The sequence below is a fragment of the Mus caroli genome, unplaced genomic scaffold (assembly GCF_978045245.1).
Source record: "Mus caroli unplaced genomic scaffold, Mus_caroli_1 scaffold_11, whole genome shotgun sequence".
NCBI classification, from domain to species: Eukaryota; Metazoa; Chordata; class Mammalia; order Rodentia; family Muridae; genus Mus; species Mus caroli.
In genome coordinates this window covers 51,469,646-51,488,507 of record NW_028227266.1, presented here as the reverse complement: position 1 = coordinate 51,488,507, position 18,862 = coordinate 51,469,646, and the positions used below count along the sequence as shown (strand labels likewise).

The 18,862-nt window shown below is 40.9% G+C and overlaps 1 protein-coding gene across 1 annotated transcript in view; it reads left to right on the top strand.

Moving 5' to 3' along the window:
• Atm (ATM serine/threonine kinase) overlaps positions 1-18,862 on the top strand; it is a 112,416-nt gene extending 93,554 nt beyond the window's left edge. The window contains exons 51-63 of the mRNA XM_021171910.3: positions 1,008-1,121; positions 1,390-1,548; positions 2,159-2,297; positions 2,394-2,476; positions 3,934-4,074; positions 4,997-5,113; positions 7,405-7,554; positions 10,177-10,342; positions 11,613-11,699; positions 13,205-13,319; positions 13,982-14,045; positions 15,622-15,758; positions 15,864-18,862. Of these exons, the coding sequence (XP_021027569.1) occupies positions 1,008-1,121; positions 1,390-1,548; positions 2,159-2,297; positions 2,394-2,476; positions 3,934-4,074; positions 4,997-5,113; positions 7,405-7,554; positions 10,177-10,342; positions 11,613-11,699; positions 13,205-13,319; positions 13,982-14,045; positions 15,622-15,758; positions 15,864-16,047 (1,656 nt within the window). The 3' untranslated portion in view covers positions 16,048-18,862. The remainder of the gene's footprint in view (positions 1-1,007; positions 1,122-1,389; positions 1,549-2,158; positions 2,298-2,393; positions 2,477-3,933; positions 4,075-4,996; positions 5,114-7,404; positions 7,555-10,176; positions 10,343-11,612; positions 11,700-13,204; positions 13,320-13,981; positions 14,046-15,621; positions 15,759-15,863) is intronic.

Genomic DNA, 18,862 nt, shown 5'->3' with positions numbered 1-18,862 from the left:
TCAGTGATACAAGTGTGTGTGGAGGCGAGAGAATTTCTGTAGGTGTTTTACCTCTGCAGATAACACAGAGGAGTCCGTGGGAGGGAATGCTAGACTGGAGAATAGGAGCAATAACATAGAGGAGTCCATAGAAGGGAATGCTACACTGGAGAATAGGAACCATAAAAATAATGTGATGCTAAGCAAGAATTGTCCTTTGTTTTATTTGTGCTCTTTTTTTTTTTTTTTTTGGTTTTTTCGAGACAGGGTTTCTCTGTATAGCCCTGGCTGTCCTGGAACTCACTTTGTAGACCAGGCTGGCCTCGAACTCAGAAATCCACCTGCCTCTGCCTCCCAAGTGCTGGGATTAAAGGCGTGCGCCACCACGCCCGGCCTTATTTGTGCTCTTGAAGGATTTTTTTTCCTAATACAATCCTTTTACAAATAAAAAAAAATTCATAACATGTACAGGAGTACTTATAAGTTTTTATTGAAATAATATCTTAAGATGTGGTCATAAAATAAATATATACAATAAATATACATTTAGTTTAAAGGTTAAAGATAAAGTGTTTCTCCAGAATGAGAAGAATGGTAAGACTCAAAATCAACAAAACCAATCTATTGTACTGTGTGTGTTAAACCTCATTACTTCTGGCATGTAGGGAAAAGAACTTGATTTTGTTACCCCCCGACTTCTTGGGAGTTGAGACCACAGTAGACTCAGATTCGTATCCATCCTCCTTGGAGTCACTGGACTGGATGTGGGGTTAGCATACCAGCTCTGGATGCAGTGTGATTTAGGGCTAAGGATTTTTGTTATCACTGAATCACTAGGTAAATTTTATTATCACCGAGGCATCGCATTAGAAAATCTTTCAGATAGGCCAAGAGATAAGAGCAGTTGCCTAGTTAGTAAAGTTTTGGCAGCCACTAGGGTGTACTAGTGGAGGATCATTATTTTAAGTACCATAGATATAAGATTATATTACAAACATGTTCCTATATTTTGTATTTTTTAATGGCAGAAAGATGGAATGAAGATTTCATCCTATAAGTTTTTGCCTCTCATGTATCAATTGGCTGCTCGAATGGGGACCAAAATGACGGGAGGCTTAGGATTTCATGAGGTCCTCAATAATGTAAGTATGCTTGAAGTCAAAATGTAATAACTACCTTTTATATTAGTAAACATGTGAAATCAAAATGTTAAACTTTCTCTTTCATTGCAGATAAGGTTGTCTCTTATTTCTGACATTCCTCTATAGCTCTCTCTCACAGATATACACACCCACTACTTACTATAAAACGATGACATTAACTTGAACTTGATGTAAAGTAAAATTTAAAATGTATATTTAAGGTTTTTTCCTATTTGCACGAAACTAATAGTTACTACTTTTCTGATAGCTAATCTCTAGGATCTCACTGGATCACCCCCATCATACTTTGTTCATTATACTGGCCTTAGCAAATGCGAACAAAGATGAATTTTTGAGCAAAGCAGAGACAACAAGAAGGAGTCGAATAAGCAAAAGCACATCTAAAGAAAACGCTCACCTTGATGAGGTATTGGGTAAATGCAAGCACCCTTTTGTGTTGTGATGGTCATTCTTCCCCAGAACATTCCTTTCTTAATTCTCAGAGACTTTAACAATGTATGTTGCTGGTAGTATTCTATATCCTTTATTATGATGATGCCACCCAGAATTGGGTAACAATTTCTAAACTGGTATTTTAAAATACCAGTTTGATTTTGTTTTCTGGCAGCAATGGGCAAAGAAAAAGCAGATCTTTAAAATGATTTATTTGTAACATTCATGAATGGTTGCTCTGCACCATATGTACATCTGGCACCTACAGAAGCCAGGAGAGGGTTTTGGATGCCCCTGGACCTGGGGTTGCCATGTAGGTTCTGAGAACCAAACCATGGTCCTCTCAAAGAGCAGCAAGGGCTCTTAACCACTGAACCATCTCTCTAGGCCCAGAAAAACAGATTTTTGAGAAGCACCCGAGTCATTAACCTTGAATTTTTTATGTGTATTTCATTCCCTGAGTGGGTGTTTTTTTCTGAGGAATTATAGTCTTTTCACTGTCTAGATCTGTGCATGGAGTCTCTTTGTATAGCTCCAAGGAACCTAAATGCTTAGTGGTTCTTGTTCTTTGTTGTTGATGGTAGGATCGAACAGAGGCTGCAACCAGAATCATCCACTCCATCAGAAGTAAGCGATGTAAGATGGTGAAGGACATGGAGGCGCTCTGCGATGCCTACATCATATTGGCAAACATGGATGCCTCTCAGTGGAGGGCTCAGAGAAGTATGTGTGAAAGTATCACTGCCGCCGTCCAGCTTGACCTGCAGTGATGGTCCTCCGTTTACAGCTGTCACTAAAATCTATTTATTTTTAACCTAGAAGGCATCAATATTCCAGCCAACCAACCAATCACTAAACTGAAAAATTTAGAAGATGTTGTTGTTCCCACTATGGAAATTAAGGTAATTTACTATTAACTCTTGATTTTTAATAAGACTAAATTACACATTAGCAGATTAAATTATTTGTAGATTTTTTTTTCAGTCCAAGTGGCTAATTATTGTAGTTTCATATCTTTCTACCTACAGGTTGTCCATTAGATTTTTTTCTTTCGTTTCTTTCCTTTTTTCTCCCTTCCTTCCTCTCTCTCTCTCTCTCTCTCTCTCTCTCTCTCTCTCTCTCTCTCTCTCTCTCTCTCTCTCTCTCCTCCTTCCTATCTTCTTTTCTTTCCTAATGTTATCGCTTATTGTTATTTTAGCTCTAGGGACTGAACCTATTCTGCACTGGGGAAGCCTTTTTATACTTTTAATGTTTAAGGCAGGGTCTCACTTTGTTAACTATGAACCTGCTCTGTAATTGAAGCAAGATGAACCTGCTCTGTAATTGAAGCAAGACGAACCTGCTCTGTAATTGAAGCAAGACTAGAACTTGACCATCCTCCTATCTCTGTCTTTTGAGTACCTGGGTCTACAGACCTGTGTCCCATTCACTGTTTTTCTCTGTATTATTCTTTCTCAGTGTGTGGGTGTGTTTCATGCCCATGGTGATGGAACACTCTACCTCTGGTTTGCGGGTGGGCAACACCACTCCATCATTTTTGTTGTCGCCGTTTTGGTTTTTAGTCATTCAGTATGCACTGGGATGTATTGGCCGTGATGTAACTATATTATTTAGTAAAACAGTAGGTGTTATGGTACCTCTAAGTTACTGTGTATACGTACTAAACACCTATTCATAGTGATCTTTTATTCCTAGAAGAACCATGTGGGCAGGATGTGTGTACCACTAAAGGTTACCATTTTAGAAGCTGATGTGTTAGGTCCATGCTACAGCTCTCTCTCCTTCCAGTGTGTACATTAAGATTAGTGTTCTTGTAACTGAGTTTGACCCATTATTGCGTCATGCAGGTTAGCAGATATAGGCTATGTGGTTTAGCTGAATATATCCTCTTTTAAAATTTTACCTGATACTCTTGTGAATTAAATAATTCCTTAGATTGTTTTAACATACGTAAATAACAACTAAGTTCTAGTTTTCAGTAGTTTTTCAGGAGTACTATTTAATTGACTTAAAATGCTGAAGATTTGTGAAAAGATGTTTAAGAAAGTAAACTATGTTATATGTAATTTTAAAAATCTGGGCGGCAAGTAAAGGCACTTGCTGCTAAGCATTTAAACCAGAGCTCCGCCTGGGTATTAGCATGTTGACACACATATGTGTGGTCACCCAAATACACACGCATACACACCAAGTAAATAAGCAAATGTAATAAAAATCTATCAGTGTCACTAATTCTAACTTTAATTAAACAAATTAGAAATTAGCAGTGTTATCATTTATGGTTGTTTACTGTTTATCATTAGTTATTCTCCTGTTTTGTTTGTCTGACCTATAATAATTGTTTATCATCATTTATTAGGTTGATCCCACAGGAGAGTATGAAAATTTGGTGACTATAAAATCATTTAAAACAGAATTTCGCTTAGCCGGAGGCTTAAATTTACCCAAAATAATAGATTGTGTGGGTTCTGATGGCAAGGAAAGGAGACAGCTTGTGAAGGTAAGACTTCCTGTTTCTGGTATAGTCTTCAGAGGGTCAATGCCTTCAACATCAACAGCAGGATATTTAATTCTTGCCTCATTTGGTTGTCTGGATCTAGCTTTATCCTGAATAATGACAGGGAGAAAACATTTTTGAAGTAGAAATACAGTGTGATAGAATCAAACCGCTTTTTAAAATTGTGTGTCTTCTCTGAAAGACTGTAATTTTTGTTTTTGTGTCCTGCTATTATGGATGAGAACCAGGGCCTCGCTCATGCTCACCGGTTCTCTGCTTCTGAGTTACCTCCCAGCTCTCCTTTAGGTTTTATTTGACACAAGGTCTTGCTAAGCTCCCTGGGCGGGGCTTGAATTTAAGACCCTCTTACCTGAGCCTCTGGAGAAGCTGAGACTGTAAGTCAGCAGTACTGGGCTTAGCAGGCTCTTGCACAGTTGATTCAAGAGAAAGAATGCACAAGCTTACTTGTAAAAAAGGCTTATGGTGGGGATTAGAACAATTTAAGGCCTGTACTCAATATCCCGGGCCTGACACAGTGCCACTTGCTCCTGAGAAGTAGCAGCACTCCTTGCTTTGCATTGCTTGCTTAGGTGCTTTTGGGGTCTTGCTGAAAATAGAAGAGAAATGAAAGATTACTTTATTCGGGTATTTTGTATTGTGCCTTCAGGTGAAGGAGTTAGTTTAGTTATTAGAGAAGCAGCTAAGAGAAATTTGGTCTTTTGTATCAATCTGCTTCCCAGTTTCATAGGTTTTTTTTTTTTTTTTTTTTTTTTTCCCTAAGTGAAAAATGACAGTAGGTATTAATTACTCAAGACATTCTGAAGACGAGCATAGAAACTCAGATTGACTTGTTCTGCCTTTTCTTCGATGACTCTGTGCTTATAATAAAGTAAACTCTGCCTGTTCATGTCTGGTTGTTCTGAAGGGCCGCGATGACCTGAGGCAAGATGCTGTCATGCAGCAGGTTTTCCAGATGTGCAATACACTACTGCAGAGAAACACCGAGACTAGAAAGAGGAAACTGACTATCTGCACATACAAGGTAGCTTGTGTTCTGCAGCTTCCCCAAGGAAGGTGCACTGTTTGGACCAAGGATGAGCAAATGTTTTCTGTAAAAGAACAACTAGTAAATATTTTAGACTTTGAGGACCACTTAGGTCTTTTGTATATTCTTTAATTTTTACTTACGACTTTTTTAAATCTCTGACGTCATCTTTTGCTCACAAGCTGTACAGAAATAGACTGACACTGGTTTTGCTTTAGAGGCTATGGATTGCCACTCTCAGGTTGGACAACACAACTTTAATTTTCATTTTAGTATTATTTAATGTTGGCTGCCATTAGACATTTTCTACAGTCAACAGCAATGGTCTCCCTTTATTGTGGTAAGTAATGTGCTGTAGGGATTATGCTGCTGTTTCTCTGTGCATGGTTCATTTTGGTTGTTTCTGGGCTCGTGTTACTGCACACAGTGATGCTCTGCACTGAACAGATGAAGTGAACATGCATGCTTCGTTCACATTCTGGGCAATCTATTGGAAAGATTTTCAGAAATTGGATTGCTAAGTGAGAGGACACTGCAACCTTCATTTGGTAGATTTTACTGTAGGACAGTCAATGGAGTTAGACCCGTCTCCATTTTCTCCACAGTTCACTTGAGAAATTCTCGGGTCCTGTTATTCTATCATTAGCTGATCTTTTTTCCTAAGAGGTGAAGGTTTGTCCTTTTCCGGCTTTGTTCCCACATTCTCTTCCCCATCTCCAATCCTCTGTCACTGCTGTCTCAGGGCTTCTTGCTGCTTATCTTTCCCCAGGAAGATAGGAACAAACTGAAAAGCATTTAATTCACATCTAGTTGAGAACCAGCTCTTTTTAGAACAGTCTCAGTGGCTGTTTCTTTATTTTCAGAAGGGTAGACTCTGCAAGTATTTTCTCTAGAAACTCAAATATTTTACTAGAAGCTAAACACTAGTAAAATATTTTAAAGTGCATTGGAAAAGTGTTCCCTTCACAACAATTAAAGAGTGTGTATCATGTTCACTGCAGCAGCAAAGATTCTAAAGTTGGACCAGGACAAAGAAAATTACCGTGGTCCCTATATAAGAAGAGGGAAAAGGTAATATGTATTATGGAGTGTTGGGACCCCACTTGAGGTTTAGAAATAAAGACGCTGAGATATCTGTACAGTTGAAGGCTGTTGGCCTTTTTGCTGGGGCAGTCTCTCAGCTAGCTTTTAACTTAACCTGACTGCCATCCTCTCCAGCCATGTGGCGAGCTCTCTCTTTCTCTCATCTCTCTCCTTACATCCCTGCTTCATTTTTGTCCATGATTCTGTCTTTCTGCCAAGACGTTCTGCTTTCTTCTGCCCCGTCTCCAGCCACCAGCTCTTTATTTAACAAAAGTCACATTTCTTTCTCCTATCAAAAGCTGCTAGCACAGTGGGAGAGGTCCCACAGCTTCCTCCCGCTGAGTGGAGCATCAGGACTACACCATGTCCATAGGGTAGTGTCCTTTTGGCCAGATTGAAGGCAGTGTCACCTTCCATGGCCTCCTCCATGGCAGCTTGCTTTTTATCATGACAGTCTTAGGGAATCCTCTTTGGTGCAGATGAGGAAGTAACAAACATTTACTTACAGAAATCAGGTAATGCACCATAGAAATGACAATACCAAATATCCTGCCAGCACTTGGCACTGCTGGCACAGCAATAAAATTGAAAATACAGGGCCACATTTACAACACCATTTGATACAGTATGTGTAGGTACAGGCCATCCCTATGTAACATGAATAAACTGCCTAGGAGTGGTGTTGACAAGTACAGGAGTGGATTAAAAAATTAGGAAAATAGAACATGTAAACACAAACTTTGATTTGTCTTAAATGGGATAGCATTGAAAAATATCTGCTTATTTGAAAATAATGTGTGATAGTAAAATTTCAATAAAAAATTTTTAAAATAAGTATTGAATGCTTGCCTATCAGGTATAAGGCCCAGAGTTCAATATCCCACACTGAGGTGGGGTGTGGATGGGACTGGAGGAAGTCAGTAATACAGAATAAGCCTTAAAACATTTTCTGGTATACATTTCTAAAAACCCAGTGTATATGCTACCAACTGAGTTACATCCCTAACCCAAGACATTCTCAATCAATGCTAAAAACAAAAGTTAAAAGTCGGTAAAAGCTGTTTTGTTGTTATTGTTGTTTAAGATAAGATTTATTTTATGTGTATGAGTGTTTCCCTCACATACTTTGTACTGGCTGATGATAAATGGTCACCGACAGTTCTTTAATGTCTTTCTGTAATCAGATATATTTGACTTCATCTCAGGTGGTTCCCCTTTCTCAGCGAAGCGGTGTTCTCGAGTGGTGCACAGGAACCGTTCCTATTGGTGAATATCTTGTTAACAGCGAAGAAGGTGCACATAGAAGATACAGGCCAAATGATTTCAGCGCCAATCAGTGCCAAAAGAAAATGATGGTGAGTCGGAAGGTTCTTCAGTCTTTCACATTGCCACCTGATGTTATAAAATATAAGATACATAACCTCATGAGATGATTGTTGAAGATAATAAGTAAAAACAAGATGTAAACTTGACAAAATGAGTGCATGTGTGAATGAAACAGGACTGTTTTTAAACAGTATGAAGAGAGGAGGCATGTGTCCACAAAAGCTTGGGCTTTAAGGAGGGATAGCTGAGGCTTGAGTTATAATCGACCCAAAAAGCATAGGTTTGCTGTAAAATGTTTACAAGCATGTATCCTGTAGGTGAAAAGAGACCCCTGTGAAGAATCGGGATGTCAGATTTACTTTTTAGGGGGAGGGGAGCATTGAGGCAGAGTCTCTCTAGTGCTGGCTGTCCTGGAGCTCAGGATGTAGACCAGGCTGGCTTGGAACTCAGAAATCCACCTGCCTCTGACTCTTGAGTGCTAGGATTAAGAGCATGGATCATCATGCCTGGCTTCAGATTTACATTTTAGGAAGATAATTCTGATAGTAATGTATGTTGTGCTTTTGAGAAAACAGATTAGGGGTATTATTTGAATTAAGACTAAGTAATGTTATAAATGAAGAATTGTGGGTAAATAAGAAATACGTTAAAGAGGCAAGACTGATAGAATTTGATTGATTAGACGTGATAATATACTCTTAGAGAAAGATGTGAGGAAAATACAAGGTCCTTCTGAATAGAACTTGAGTCACTCAGAAATGAAGCCAGCAGTCGACAAACAGGATCATGTGAAGTTAAAAGGCATCTTTACAGCAAAGGAATGAGGTAATGAAATGTAAAGGCGGCTTCCAGAATGGGGGAAAGTCTTTGCCAACTCAGTATCCAACAGAAGTTTAATAGCTAGAATAAGCAAAGAACTTATAAAACAAATAAGAAAACACATGACCAAATCAATAAATAGGCTAAAAAATGAACAGTTAGAAAGGCAAAGTCTGAACCAACGTGTGATTAAGTGTTCTACTTCACTAGACATTGAGTTGCTCTCCTACCCAAGTCAGATTGATAAGGAAGGAGCCTGAAGAGATGGCTCAGCGGGTAAAAAGGTTCCCGCTGCTAAGCCTGACTACCTGAGTTCAAATCCCAGGAGCCAGGTGGTGGAAGTCAAGCACCAACCCCACAGGCTCTGCTCTGACTGACACATGTGCACTGTGCTACGTGCATCCCCAGCACCATCACACACACACAGTAAATAAAATTGTAATAACTGGGCTGGAGAGATGGCTTCAAGGTTGAGAGTACTTGATACTCTTGCAGAGGACCTGGGTTCAATTCTCAGTGCATGCATGGTGGCTCACAACCATCCTCAACCCCATTCCAGGGGCTCCGACAGGGTCCCAAATGCTGCACACATATGCATGCAGGCAGAACATCCATACACTTAGTAAACTAAGACTAAACCTAAAGTGAGTAATGAACCATAGATGCCCTTATATCCTGCTGCTGCTGATGTAAACCAGTCCAGCCACCATGGACATTAATGTGGAGGTTTCTTGAAAACCTAAAAACACATCTTTCATATCACCCAGCTGTACTGTTCCTGTACCTGAAGGTTTCCCAGGTGGTCATGGTATCTAAAGTCTAGAACCAGTCTAAGTGTCAGGCAGTAGGAATCAATAAGGAAAATGGAAGTTTTTTAAAGGTTTAAAAAGAATGAAGTTACATTGTTTGCAGAAAAATGGATGCAGCTGGAAATAATAATACTAAGTTAATTAAACAGGCATATGTGTAATTTTTCAAATTTGTAGTTCCTAGATTTTAAAAACAATATGTATATATAAAATGAAAGAGAGCAGAACTGTAATTTTTTAAGGATACAAAGGATTCAAAGCGGGGGAGGGTAACAAGTGAGAAAAGAGAGAGGAAGCAGGCTGGGGAGTATACTCCGTACACGATCTATACCTGGATGAAGTTCTATTAAGTAAACAAGAACAGTGTCCGGAAGGTGTGTTCTTCCCAGGTTTCTGGACCATGAGGCTAGCTGCTGTGTTTGGATTTGGATGCTGAGTGGGAAATGAGGTGGGACTTCATCACTCAGGCTAACGGAGGGGTCTGGGCCAGGTCAGCACACCGTCCTCAGATGGATGGACACCAGCCCTCTAAAGTTGATAAACTCGGCTTCAGGAACGTATTCCATGGAGAGGCTCTAGAGGACAGAAGTCTGATGCCTCCATCCCGTCACAGTGCTTACGCTTGCCCTGAGATCACTGGGAGATTATTGGGAGCGCTTCTGGCAGAGGACAGGAGTCTGAAGCCTCCATCCCGTCACAGTGCTTACGCTTGCCCTGAGATTACTGGGAGATTATTGGGAGCGCTTCTGGCATTTCCCATGCCATTCCTCTAAATGACAAGAACCTTAAAATTAGAATTTAGTTAAAAAGCGTTCCAACAGAGAGGGTCCTAAGTCGATTATCACTTGGATTAACGGTTTTCCTGACCAGATTGCTAATTTCTTGTGAGTAGAGTGTCTTTTTCACCTTTTATTGCCCCTATAATCTATTAGCTGTTTCATGTACATGTAAAAGCATTGTGGATGCTAGCTGAATGATGTCAGCATACTACTGAAAAAAATGTTATAAATGTTCTGTTTAAAGGAAGTGCAGAAGAAGTCTTTTGAAGAGAAATATGATACTTTCATGACTATTTGCCAAAACTTTGAACCAGTTTTCCGTTACTTCTGCATGGAAAAATTCTTGGACCCAGCTGTTTGGTTTGAGAAACGATTGGCATATACGCGTAGTGTGGCCACATCTTCTATCGGTAATCCTGTAGAAAATACATATTGATCACATTACTGCTTCTGTCTCACAAGGAGATGGTAGTGGCAATGGTAGTTGTTACTCAAACTGTCCTCACAAGGAGACCATATGTTTGCTCATGCTAATTGTTAGCTTGCAACCATTGTTTCAGAAGAGAACTCTACTCTGAGGCAGAGACATAGAACCAGTTAGAACCAGCTTGGGCTTAGTTTTTAGTATAGTGAATGTGATTTATTTTCTCTCCCCTCACTATACATTTTTTGAGATTTTCTTTGGAAAATTAAACCTTTGGTATTGCCATTTGACTTCTTAGTCTTCTGTACAAAACCACTGATTCGTTCTGCTCACTAGAATCTCAGAACAGAAATTGTGATGTGTGTTTAGATACTTGATATACACCATATGTTTTGCCTTTTTAACTTTGTGTGAGATTGGAATAAAGTTAGTATAAAGCCATTAACAAGATGCTAGAACATGAGAACTGACAGAAATGTGGAAACTGTCTCCTGTTAATTCATAGCTAAGGCAGTTCCTTCTGCCACTGCTGTGCTGTACGTAGGACAGCAGGGCAGGCTTAGGCGAGTCCTTAGTGCTTGTGGGAGCCTCTTCTGCCATGAAAATCTCTATTTGGATTAAAGGGGCTTGGTTTTATAGACGAGAAAGCAGGCTTAGTTAACAATAGGGCCAATCAGACATGGTGGCATTTTTACTCCCTACCCCATGGTTTTTCTGTAACACTACATGCTTTCTCTTACCAGGTTAAAGATACTTCAAGGCATGCCATTCACTGTCTTAAAAAATAGAAATGCAGTTATGCCTGCACAGGCACCTGGTGAAATAAAGTAGCGATCAGTTTCCAGTCAGCATAGTTTATCAGGCAGAGGAAAGTCTCACTGTTGAATGAAGTTACCAATCCCTGCATCTCTCGGTTTGTAAGGACACTTAATAAAAATCTTGAGTGTACTACACTGACCCAGGTAAATTAGGGTCTCCAGCCTTAACCACACTAGCTTCAGAGAAAATCTATGCTTTTTTTTTAATAAAGAGAAAATATTTTTAGCACCACATCTATTTGTAAAATGTAATGTGCCTTAAAGTACCTGGTTAGATTTGACTTAAACTCTACACGCTATTCACTGTGTATAGTTTCCTTTAAGGTTCTTTAAAGTCTAAACTACCTAAACATTGCATAGAGTCAGTGATACTAGTTGAGATTGTAGTTGGCTGTGTATTAGAGATTTCACATGGTTGGTTTTGGGTTTTTTCTCTAGTCGGTTACATCCTTGGACTTGGCGACAGGCACGTACAGAATATCTTGATAAACGAGCAGTCGGCAGAGCTTGTGCACATAGATCTGGGTGAGTAATGAAAGATGCGGATCTTTCATTAATATTTTGTCATCAGACTGTTCGGCTGTCAGCGTGTTATAAATATGAGGAAGTCAGACACATCGGCAGGAAAATACAAGATTTTTCTTTAAGCGTCAGCACCCGTGGTGAGGGAGTGGCTACATCCACCTGTGACAATGAGTAAATGTCACTGTAAGATTGAATGGCAGTTGAGTCAAGTCGTCAAGACAAGAAGGAAGGGTGATTGAGAAGGTGGAGATCTAAAAATGAGGAGGGGGTGGTTAGTAACCTGCTAGAGGGAGCTTTGCCAGTGATTAAGTAGCTTGAGGCAGAGCTCGGTAGTAGACTGAAGAGATGGGCTACAGGGTTTTGACTTAATCTGTTGGATGGTGGGAAGTGAAAAATATTTAACCAGCAGACAATGGTGTTTGAATTTTAGGTAATTTTCTGAGCGATTTGGACCAGGAAGTTAAGAGAGAAAATGATAGTGTGGACATGAAATGATGGTTGGGACTAGCGTTGTGACAAGGAGCTTGGATTTGAGGCCATTTTTGTAGTAAGTCCATGCCATTGAAGTCAGTGGCACAGAGTGGGAGGATTCCAGACATCCAAAGCATCTAACAAAGGAATACAGCAGATCTCACAGACAATTACAAAACAATGAGTTTTACACATTATTTCAAAACATTAGAGAGCTTTCCGGATAGCAGCAGCAGCTCAATACACAAGAGAGAGATTGGACGTCATAGCCAGCCCAGCTCATCAGTGGTAGAGGCAGCTGAAGCCACTGGGCTGGGGCAGACTCTGATCTCACACTAACGCGTTGGCAATGCTAGGACTGAAAAAGTAAACCAGTGTGGGCTTTGTAGCTCATGACTGTAATCCCAGCACTTAAAAGACTGAGGCAGGAGGATTGCTGAGAGTTCAAAGACAGCTTAGGTTATATAGGGAGTTTTAGATCAGTCTGGGCTATGAACTGAGACACACACACACACACACATACTGTTACTGTCTTGGTTGTACCAATGTCCATATTCTGACTGTGCTACTGTACAATGGTTTTCCACTGCAGTGGGGGAAATGGGTAGAAAGTATGTAGGGTGATCTTTGTGCATTATTTCTTAGAATTACATGTGAATCTGTAATTACCTCAAAATCAGTATATGAGTCTGTATCTCAGAGCTTTTTTTTATTATTATTAAAAATGTTTTAAAACGTTTGATACATAAGTCTTCTACATTTTAACCACACCAGTTATCCAGTTTTAAAATCATCCTTTAATGTGCCTCCCTTCACCAAGAAGCTGTTACTTTTGCGTTTGGTGTGGCTCTCATAGATGATGAAGCTGAGATACGCAGGGAAAGCAACAACAGGATTATGTATTTTTTCAATCATCCAGGACTAATAGAGCATGAGTACCAGATGGTTGGCTGCCTTTCCAGAGTTAGCATGGACTTACAGAGACAGCGTGTCAGCCCGTCAGACTCGCTTGCCTCACGTCTCTTTTATTTTAGGAGTGGCCTTTGAACAGGGGAAGATCCTTCCCACTCCAGAAACAGTTCCTTTTAGACTCAGCAGAGATATTGTGGACGGGATGGGCATCACCGGTGTGGAAGGTGTCTTCAGGAGGTAAGGGAGGGAAAGCATGCAGTGTTTGCTATCAGAACTATTCAGCTGGTAGATTTAAAGAGATGATGCACAGTGTTTTATAGTAGTAAGGACAAGACCCTGGGTATGGGCCACCATACCTGACCTCCTCTGGAAGAGGCCCACTTTTATACTGTTACTCAGTCTTAGCTGACTCACTCTGGTTTTTGCTGTTTTATTGATGCTCATGGTTGGGGGTACTAAAACGGTGGTGGTCATCTTGTCTGAAAAAAACATGTTTTTATATCATGTTTGTCTGGGTATAACTCCCAGCCAAAGATTTTGTCATTCTTGTAGTTCTCCCAGCAAAGGTCCACAATCTCAGCTCGGCAAAGTAAATTAATACCCGCCTCAGTAATCAAGACAATAAGTAGTTCATAGGAGTCCTGTCTTCCTTGTAAGTGCTGAGCTTAGGAGACACACACACACACACACACACACACACACATGTGCATCTGCATATATTTGTATCAATTTCTGGAGCATCTCTTAAATGTTGTCTTAGCTGTCCTGCTCTTTGGAATATAATATGGGGAACTGCTAGCAAGAATCCTCTAAGTATGTATTCCTAAGTGCATATAGGCAAAGAAGGGCTGAAATACCAGCGTCTACAGAATCCATAACTGTAATGTTTCCCCTCGCAGGTGCTGTGAAAAAACGATGGAAGTTATGCGTAGTTCTCAGGAAACCCTGCTGACCATCGTAGAGGTAAAGCGTGCACAGGGCATCTGCATTCCTTTGCCATCGGCCTGCTCATAGAGAGTCACTCATCTGAAGAGCATTGCTGTATTTCATGTAGAGTGGGTCTCGGGCAGCAGCAGAAGGGGCACAGTGAGCACCTTCATACAGCACAGAGCCTGGGGTTGGAAACGGCTCTAGTCCCCTCATGTTTCTTAGAATATCATACATTGTTAAGCAATCTCCAATCTTTATGAAATTAATGAGCACTTTGGCATCTTAGACATCCCATGTGGGCCTGAAGATGACTCAGCTGGCAAAGTGCTTGTCCCACCAGCATGAGGGCCTGAGTTTGGATCCCCAGAAACCATGTCAAAACCTGGCCTAGTGGTGCATGCTTACAGTCCCAGTACTGCGGAGCTGGGACAGCCTCTGGGACTCTTGGCCAGCAAGTCTAGCCAAATCAGTGAGTTTCCATTCAATGATAGACACTGTCTCAAAAAATAAAGAAGAAAGGTGGTTGAAGAAAGTACCTGGCATTAACCTCTGGTTTCCAGACACTCACACATACACACACACACACACACACACACACACACACACACACACACACACACGCACGCACGCACGCACGCGCGCACGCGATTATGTGCGTACACATATAGATATGTCTGTATGCCTCTTGGATAGTTTGAGATTAGTTTGAGATTGGTTTCCGTGAAGAAAAATCAGTAATAAGTATCATTTTCCCTACAAATCTCAGAGCTAGTTTAGATAGAAATCAGAGTGTCAGTCTTGTTAGTGGCAAGCGTAACTGAAGAGGGAGATTTGCTGCTGAGGCTCCTGCCGTGCCTAGTTGCTTTGGGACAACTCACCTGAATGGAGCTGTGGCCTGCAGAGTGTTCTACAGGTTTAAATCCAGTTCGTCGTTTCAGCTTGACCCAGGACAGAGAGGGAAGAAAGTCTTCAATGCTTGCAACATTAATTCTTCCCCAGTGAGAATTGTGTGGTGCTGGCAGTCATCTGCAACCTGGTAAGGGTGTGTGAGATAAGAACTCAGCTGTTTCCTGCACAGGGAAATACATGCAGGAAGTAGAGTGCAGGCTTGACTGGCTGCGCACAAGTGTCATCTGCACTGTTTCTAAAGAGTAGGTGTTAACTGTGTTCACACCAGATTCCTAGGGATGCAGCAGGACCCTGTGTTTTGTAGATGGCTCTTCCTGTGCAAGCACGGTTAAGAGCCATTCATATCTCACTGGCACTATTAAGTCCGTGATAACAAGAGCCGAGCTGTGTCCTTTAGATGACTCAATAAACAGTCTGCTGCAGTGGTCTGAGTGAGGGGACTGCAACTGAGAAATTATTTCTGTCTCCACCTATGATGCCTGTATCACTTTAGAACCATCCCCACCCCCACCCCACCTACCAGCCACACAGAATTCTGTGTTGCCTTCAGTAAATCAGTTCAAATTTCTGACAGCCAGTTGTTTTTCCTTCAGACAGTTTCCTGTTCACTGTTGGTTGTGACTAGTATTACTTCATGATGTGGTTACTTTGTTTTTAACTACATAATTAAAAGGCATGCTGTTTTGTTTTTCCTATTTAGGTCCTTTTGTATGATCCGCTCTTTGATTGGACTATGAATCCTTTAAAAGCTCTGTATCTACAGCAGAGGCCAGAAGATGAGTCCGACCTCCATTCCACCCCCAATGCAGATGATCAAGAATGCAAACAAAGTCTTAGGTGGGTGGGATATTTCAGGAAGGACCTGTTGTTACTTAGATTTTCTTGTTCCCAGGCCCTCAATGGTGGCACCTCATTGTAACCTTTGTGTTCTTTTGTCATCAGTGATACTGACCAGAGTTTCAACAAAGTAGCTGAGCGTGTCTTGATGAGGTTGCAAGAGAAACTGAAAGGCGTGGAGGAAGGCACTGTGCTCAGTGTGGGTGGACAGGTGAACTTGCTTATCCAGCAGGCCATGGATCCCAAAAATCTCAGCCGACTCTTCCCAGGATGGAAAGCTTGGGTGTGACCCTCACCCTTAAACTCGAACTTCAGAAATGACATCTCACCCACCATATTTGGACGGGAATTACTTAAGTGAATAACTGCTTTTGATCCAATTTTCTACTTGACTGATTACCACCCAAATATTAGTATTTCTGCTCTCTTCTGTTAGAGGTAATGGTCAGTCAAGATCCACTCGTAGGATACGTGCTGACTGTTAGGTCATGCTTGTGCTACTGCAGTGAGATTGCCGCATACACACTGAACTGCAAATACTGGGGGCAGCAGAGTGAGCTTTATGCTGGTGTACATGAAGACAAGTTCGTAACTTCTGCTCTAAAACAACCTTTAATTAAAGCATGTTTTCCAGAATCTGTGTGTGTGAGCATGTCACACACATTAAGTAATGAAGTACTCAATAATACTTTTCAAAAGGGACTCTTTAAAATTATAACTATCACTATATCATGGGAATCCCTCATTAGAATGAATGTAGGGCTGGAGTGTGGCTCAGTGGGAGAACATGTGCCTAACCTGTAGGAGGCCCCATATTCAGACCAGAATTGCAGATTCAAGAGAAAAAAAAAATGGAGCATGTTGAAAGCAAGCAGTATAGGTTGCACCTCCTTAATTCTAAAGTCCAAAACATGACACATTTTCATGTTGAAAACTTTCTGACATATTGGGCACATTTTAGACTTGCACATTATATTAGGCACATAGCTAGTCTTAGCTCGCTGTCTGCATGAATGCTTCCCAACCTGGAAATGTCTAAAACTGAAAGCAACTCTCAGCACACATACACACACTCACAACAATAAAGTAAACAACTTTTTTACAAAGGGAAAAGTAGATTGCATAGTTTCAGCTATGTGCCCTGGAACTAACAGATCCACCTCCTGGGGCCTCCCAAGGTGCGGAAGGAAGGTCGGTGTTAAAGGTGTGCACCACCATATTCCGCTTTATTAACGTTCCAAGTCCTGGTCTGTCACTACCCATCTTAAACACCACATTGGGATCTCTCTGATAGTCTTGTTAAGGCAAGTGCTGGGTGGCCGGTTGTATTGTTGATTCTTGTCTGGGGGGCTAATTGGTCATTTTGTCATTTTGAAAGGTGTGCTCACTTGTACACACAAGCACACAGTGTGTGGGAATCCAGAGTGGCTTGGGTTAAGAGGGGTTCTTCTAGATAGTTTGCTTCTGTTTCATCCTCAGGGATTTTACTGACATTTCTTGGCTCCAGAGCTTTAGATCTCAGGAGTAGGTGTAGATTCCCAAGGGCAGCAGAGTCTTTCGGGCCGCAGTAGACCTGTTCTCTCTAATCTGTATGCTAATGGGCATAGTGTTGTATTGATACCCCTTAAAATGAAAGCTAAACCTGTGTCTCACCGTGGTGGCAGGGTAAAGGGGTGCGTTTAATGCTTCTCCCTTGCTGTTTGCAAGCCTGATACCACGTGTGCGCGTGCGTGTGCGCGTGCGTGTGTGTCTGTGTGTGCGCGTGCGTGTGTGTGTGTGTGTGTGTGTGTGTGTGTGTGTTTGTGTAATTTGTGTTGTTAACACATATATTATATGTATATACAAAGCCAAACTACTCTTTTGGTTTCTGTAAACTGCTATGAAACTATTCTGCATTTCAGCTTTCTTGTGTATTTTGTAAGTATTGTTAAATGGATATTTGGTATCTGCTTGACTGCAGTAAATCAGGTGGATGTAATGAACCTAGAATGTCTGTAAGCAAGTGTTGATGTCTTCATGGATGGAGGAAGATAATTAGCTAATGATGTCTAGCTAAATGAATTTGTAATTTGTTTTTGTAGTTAATCCACTGAAGAGGTTGGAATAGTTGATCTACTCTTCACCCTTGAATAGCATTCCGTTAACAGAATATATTCAGACTTCTTCGGTGGCTTTGATAAATCTATATCAAAAATTTTCAGATAAACCCAGAAGCTGCTACTTGAAAGGTGAAAAGGACTAAGTTAGAAAATCTTTCCAACAGGCTTGAGTAAGATGGGCTGTTACCAGGAGCCCATGAGTGATAGCTAGATTTATAGGTTACTAAAAATCAGGTATTTTCTTTATGCTGAGTACCTGACATGTCTATCAGCAGCACCTCTGATTCTTACAACAAAAGTTTGTAATATTCCTGACTGTGTCACAGACTATCTGGAGATAAGTTACTTGCCTGAGGACAGAAGACGTTGCACATGTTCCTCACAGAAGCTGCTAGAAAAGGAGGAGGCAGCGTGTCTGTCTGTCTGCAGTAAAGGAGGCAGCACTCCTCTTCCAGCCCTATGCTGCTGTACCTCTCAAATGGTCCCCAGTCAGGTCCTAAGGCTAAGGTCATCATAGCGTTCAATTAAAACAGAGAAAAAAGGGTGTGCCCCTAGAAATCCATCTCAACTCTAGATGTGATAAAAGGAATAAACGCAAAAAGGAACTTAGAGCACCTTAAGGTTTATAAAAACTGTCTTTTTTTTTTAAGTAGAAGGTCAGTATGAAATAGAAAATGTGCCATATCAAATATTTTAGTTGCACCTTAGTAAAATTATGTATGTTATGTAGATTTGTTTGGTGCTACTAAATGTTTTTCAGTTATGCTGTTTCCTGAATTATCAGTTTGTTTTAAATAAAGAACTGTGGAAGTCTATGCCGACTATACAATCGTATGTCCATTTTATGAAATACCTGAGTATTGTGTGTGCCAGGCATGGGGCTAGTTCCTAGGAAGACAACAGTGAGCTCAGAGTCCAGGAAAAGAGGCGGGTGGCTGCTGCAGTGGAATCAGCAGGCGGTCCAGGACATTACATTCCAGGCTGTGAGTCTGGCAATTTTCTTAA